This window comes from Trichoplax adhaerens, genomic scaffold (assembly GCF_000150275.1).
Source record: "Trichoplax adhaerens TRIADscaffold_7 genomic scaffold, whole genome shotgun sequence".
Classification (NCBI taxonomy): Eukaryota; Metazoa; Placozoa; class Uniplacotomia; order Trichoplacea; family Trichoplacidae; genus Trichoplax; species Trichoplax adhaerens.
The window spans coordinates 1,779,150-1,785,296 of record NW_002060949.1 but is presented as its reverse complement, the minus strand read 5'-3'; the positions used below and the strand labels follow the sequence as shown (position 1 = coordinate 1,785,296).

General features: G+C 32.1%; 1 protein-coding gene across 1 annotated transcript; it reads left to right on the top strand.

Moving 5' to 3' along the window:
* Positions 1–1,972: 1,972 nt before the first annotated feature.
* TRIADDRAFT_57972 (uncharacterized protein) lies at positions 1,973–5,646 on the top strand (the record flags this gene model as incomplete). Its single annotated transcript, XM_002114266.1, has 5 exons — positions 1,973–2,050; positions 3,982–4,092; positions 4,704–4,748; positions 4,947–5,028; positions 5,549–5,646. The coding sequence occupies 5 exons, from the start codon at positions 1,973–1,975 to the stop codon at positions 5,644–5,646; spliced, it is 414 nt and encodes a 137-aa protein (XP_002114302.1).
* Positions 5,647–6,147: the final 501 nt, after the last annotated feature.

Below are 6,147 nucleotides of genomic sequence, written 5' to 3'. Positions count from 1 at the left end.
TTACGTGCATGTGGAGTACTGATGAAAATCGCCAATATGACACGGATAGCATGCTTTATATGATACTTGAATTTGACGTATGATTCGGATATACTGATTTAGTGAAAATACTGCAGTAGCTTTAGAATGTTGTTGAAGAATATTTGACGCAAAATGAAACATACTGTAAATAGCTTTGGATATCAGTAATTCTGGTGGCATACTTATATCCTATGCATTTGAAAGAGTCAAAAACTCTTTCAAAAATCTCCTAAAATTAATACTCGTAGTAATCGATTTTAGATGTTACTGTTGAGTGTACTGGATACTGTACGGTACTGTATAGACTACCAAAAATCGAAATTTTTTGATTAGTCTACTGACTATATTCTACTCGTTAAACAAGTATGTGTAAGTATCAAGAGCAGCAGGTTCTACTACAGTAGTACGGTACGTGAATTATTATTAATGGTGCAATAAAATATCACATAATTCACTGGTGTACAGGTACGCATCTAACTACCGTAGTGTTCACTTTCTGCGGGTATTGTGTTAGTCCATGTATGTAAAGTAAAATCATTTACAATTCGTAAATTGTATGAATTAAAAGAGAGAATTGACTTTACAGTATATCGGTGTATCTAGTAGTCCAAGACTCGCAAGTACATTAGATTACTATGTTTTGATGACAATTATATACTGTATATACGCGGACATGTACGTATATTACTGCTATGCGTTCAAACAATTTTGCATGAACAGTTACGATAAAGTTTAGTAAACGTATATAGTGGATATTACGAATAACTTTAACTCTATCTACATGTATAAAAATTCAGCTAATATGCTATACATTAGTATAAAGTAGTACATTAGTACGTTTAGTTTAAGTCACATTTCTTTAACTCTATCTGCATGTATAAAAATTCAGCTAATATACTATACATCAGTATAAAGTAGTGTATTTATAGTTAGTTTGAGTCACATTTCTTCAATTCTATCTACATGTATAAAAATTCAGCTAATATACTATATATTAGTATAAAGTAGTGTATTTATAGTTAGTTTGAGTCACATTTCTTCAATTCTATCTACATGTATAAAAATTCAGCTAATATACTATATATTAGTATAAAGTAGTGTATTTATAGTTAGTTTGAGTCACATTTCTTCAATTCTATCTACATGTATAAAAATTCAGCTAATATACTATATATTAGTATAAAGTAGTGTATTTATAGTTAGTTTGAGTTACATTTCTTCAATTCTATCTACATGTATAAAAATTCAGCTAATATACTATATATTAGTATAAAGTAGTGTATTTATAGTTAGTTTGAGTTACATTTCTTCAATTCTATCTACATGTATAAAAATTCAGCTAATATACTATATATTAGTATAAAGTAGTGTATTTATAGTTAGTTTGAGTCACATTTCTTCAATTCTATCTACATGTATAAAAATTCAGCTAATATGCTATATATTAGTATAAAGTAGTGTATTTATACGTTAGTTTAAGTCGCATTTTTCCTTTTATTAATTCATTAATTTTAGAAGACTTTTTGTAAGGTAGAACACTAAGTACTACAGTAGTCCATGATACAGTATCTATATACTGTATATCTAATTACTGACCTTGCGTACCAATAACTCAGTACTTCATTTCAGGCCAGCAAACAATGACATTGAATCCTTAATATGCAAAACGAACTGTCACCCCAATCAATTTTTCTTCGTCAATAGTAATAGCTCAGTGTCAATAAATACAAATCAGACTCCATCAAAAGGGATGACAGCTATTTTGCACACTCCATGCGTAGTTACGTTGTTACCGTTCAGCTGTAGGTGCACCCATTCACACGATAGAAGGTCAGTAAACTGCTTTAAAACCAAATCTTATTGTAAATACTGACTAACATGACACAATATTGCCGGCCCTAGCAGCATCTTGTGGATAATCTCTACAAACCTCTACCTCATCGCAACGATCATGGTGAAAACATACTATCCTGACGGATTCCGTAAACGAGCTGGATGTGTTTGCTTTCGCGATGATACCGAACGTGAGGTAGAATACAACATCGAACTAACTACAGTATCAATTAAACATTTAAAAGGCTTTTATCTACTGTACTTTCAGAGCTATTTGATGGCAGTAGTAGAACAATCGATGTACAGTAATTATCTTCAAGATATTTCCACTTTGCCAAACTACTTACTGTCATAATGCCGAGACATTTAACCTTAGTACGAGGTTAATCACAGCTACTAATATTGGTCATGTTTTTGCAGTATTTTATTAAAATGTCTTCCTCTTCAGCCTCGATTGCAATCTCTTATTTTGATTATAACTTGTCCTTATAATCTTGATCTGGCTCCTTGTAATACTGTACCCTAGTAACATGGTTGTACAGTATGATGAACATTTTTCAAGATGATCACTGTCCAATTATCATAGTTTAGAGTTTTTCTTCTATACCAGTACAAATTCTTTCATGTTAATCACAGATATAAGCAATCATGGATGAGGATCGTGCAGTCTGGTATCCTTAGTAAATTAACTGAAGTTTGTATTGTAGTCTGTCAATCCGAATAAATAAATCTTCCTTGATATCATAGTTCTTCTTCTAGTACAGTAGTCTATGCTTGATATTAACGTTTGTGTAGATTCGTTCTCAAAAATACAAAGTGGCGTACACGATAGACCCTAGAGAGAGAGAGAGAGTGGAAATTTATTGACCCAAATACTATCGTATAAGCCTGATATCAATTTTTAACCGTTGACTATTCGGAGTTCTTAGACGTACAGCCGTACACTCTCTTTTTAGTAATAATTAGATGCGTTATGAAATCATAAATGTATACCTTTAATGACGATAGCAAAAAATCAGCCTACTGTAAGAGTATAGTCATTACAGATGATTTAAATGTTATCTTGATGGTAGAATATTGTATATTGTAACTAATACGTTACAAATACAATTATACAGTATATCATACTATTACAGTATTATTCATTTTAATTTGAGCTCTCGCATATTCTATTTCAAATACGTTGTACTGTATATTATCCCTGTGGCCAGAGTTTCGCGAGAACATTGGATCATAGTGTGTATGGATTTAAAAAAGTACTTACTTGTACTGCAATGATGGTTCCTACTACATATCTTATACGTATACGTTGTACTTGTATCATGATGCTTTAATGTCCTCTACGGCAGGAACACTTGATTTCATTATAGTCCAATAAGCAAGGTAAAAGAAATTTAAATTGACTGCATTTCACAGCACAATAGTCTCAAGAATGAGCTACAATGAATTAATTTCGTCTTATGGAGTGCAGGTGTGCAGCCTCAAAAGTACAAAGCTTGACTTTACCATTTGAATACGCTACGCTCAACTAAAAATGGCACCGATCTTTGCAAAATAGATTAACGTGAAATCTATTTGCGATTGCACTAGCAACTGTATTTACTGTTCGCTTTAGTTAGAATTAATGGATACATATCTTTTTACCTACGTACAGCATATCAACTCTTCGTATTAATGAATCATATATATAATTACAAAGCTAGTAGAAAGATGTGGGTTTAGACATGAGCCTGTTAATCGACGATTTAGATAAATACGTATGCGGTATGCAAATTTCGTATATAGGATGATCAATGAACTATAAATAGACATGTCTTGGTATTCGTCAAGTCTTGATTTTGAATGGCTATATCAAACAAGGGAGAATTGCGAATTTCTCGCGTAACGAGTACCAATTGTCAGTTTATTACAATTACAGTATATAGAGAGGAGTATTCAGAAGCAACTATGGTCCTGTGCTAGATAATATTCAGCAATTACTGTTCAACAGATTATGGCATACATATACATTTTATTCACTATCAACTATTTAATCACTCTTTAGATAATCAGCTATACCGGATACTTTTATTATAAAAGTTAAAGCAAAACCTTATATATATTTCTCGTAACTTAACAAAATTTTAGATATTACTTGTTAGCAGTATAAAGTCCCCTAACAGTTGGACAATTCCTTCCGGAAGTGTGGAACCTAAGGAAGAATTTCATCAAGCTGCCGTTCGGGAAGTCGTAGAGGAGGTACTCATATAGAATGTTAGCTGTTGTAGTCTGAACATAAATCATGATTTCATTCATATTGGAAACAAGTACTGACTTAATGGCCCTATGTATTAATACCATAGCAATAAAGATATTAAAACAGTTATGTAATATTCTTTCGAACACGCTATCAGATGTACATAAATTGTAGTATTTACTAACGAAGGCAATGATTTAACTAATAATAAGAGTTCCACCCAATATATGATAGTTTTTGAAATGTTGTTTGAAGTGTTATTCGGTAGTTTTCGTAGGGTGATGCATAATACGTAGTAATGACTGCATAGAGGTGCTGTTTTGGCTTGGAGTAGAAATGAGTACCAATCACGTATTCATAGAATTTGTATAAAAGCTGAAGTAGTTTACAAATTGCCTATCCGTATTTTTACACACTTTTCGTACGGTAATATTGTTTGATTTCGAAATTTCCTATTGCATTGCACTTCTAACGGTGACATTTTATCTTTGCTTTAGCGTAATCTGCTAGTTAGCTTTTCGTATTTTATTAAGTGGTAACTACACACGCAATCAAATCAATTTACAGTTAATAAAATTACCGACAAGTATTGTGTATATTATCTCTAAATTAGGCTGGTGTTAAAGGAGTATTAGGACGATGTATTGGAGTATTTGATGTAAGTTAGATTACTCGTAATATTTAATCATCTTTTATGGGTACTAAATACAAATATAAAGGCGTCTTCCTCATGTCATTTAATCATCTATAATTATACTGTTTATCTAATCTTTATCATACCCGAGATATTAGTTTCATATACTCGTACTGTAATGATATCGTTGATTAATTCTTGGTTAATCTATTCGATAAAAAGTATACAGAGAAGAAACGACGGACAACTCTCTACGCTCTTTTGGTAACTGAAATGTTCGACGAATGGAAAGATATGGATCGAGGTTGAAGTTGTCATTAGTACTAATTTTTGTAATGTGTGATATTCATTGTATCCCTTTAAGTGAACGTTAGGAAATTGTTATCTGATGTAGTTATCGATCGTATAATTGAAGGTATCAAATTCTTTTATTTGTATCAGTCGATATTTGCAAACCTATACAATGATCTAACATTATTAATAATTACATCTCTTCCTGAAGTTATCGATACGTTTTCTATCACCATATTATGGACTTATATGCTTCAAACTATTAGGAGCTATGATAAAAACATCAGTATCTCTATTAGCTATCTTTGCTACAACCTTCTGTAAGGCAGTTTGTATATGTAACTATTACGAAATTGGCGGTTATTCTTTTACTTACTTTAATAAGATATATTTTTCATGTCAGAGAACTTAGAGTTTAACATATTTACCTTGTAAATAAGTAATGTAGCCATTTGATTCATAGTAAACGCAAATTTATAATATTGTTATTATTTTGTATAATTTTTACTAACCACTATGCACGGTTATTTTAGGAAGGAAAAGAAAATGGTTTATAAAGAGTAACATCCTGCCCAATCTCAAACCTAATGAGCGTGGATGGATGTGCCGCGCTTTACAAATAGACCAATAAGATTTTTACTTTAATGGCGCCTTATCTCAATTCCGCTAAGCCAAAACAACTAGCAATCTGGGACGAAGGATTCAAGAAAATTTGCCCAGCATTGATAGTATGGTTTCGGACAACGCTAGCTGGACGATCATATTTGATCTTCGTATAATTAATTAATTAATAGGTTAAATAGCAGAACGTCATATCACAGTGAAGGTGCTGTGTAATTAGACTAGTGTATCACCTCGTGCGCACGATGTAGAGTAAAGGCCGAATAGTGCAGATATCTTATATCTGATTCTAATGTTAATACCTCTGAACAGTACTGTAGTATACTTCTGGAAATACCTTTATCGATTTCGTAGCTACAACGCATGGTCAGTTGTCTATGCACTTCGGCTATTCCCTAATGAGTCCTGTCGCTAGGGAAGAGTGATAACTATTTTTATGTCGCGGATATGATTTTATTAGTTTAGATCGATAGCGAACTGATCAAAAATCCATAAACATATCCAATGAACA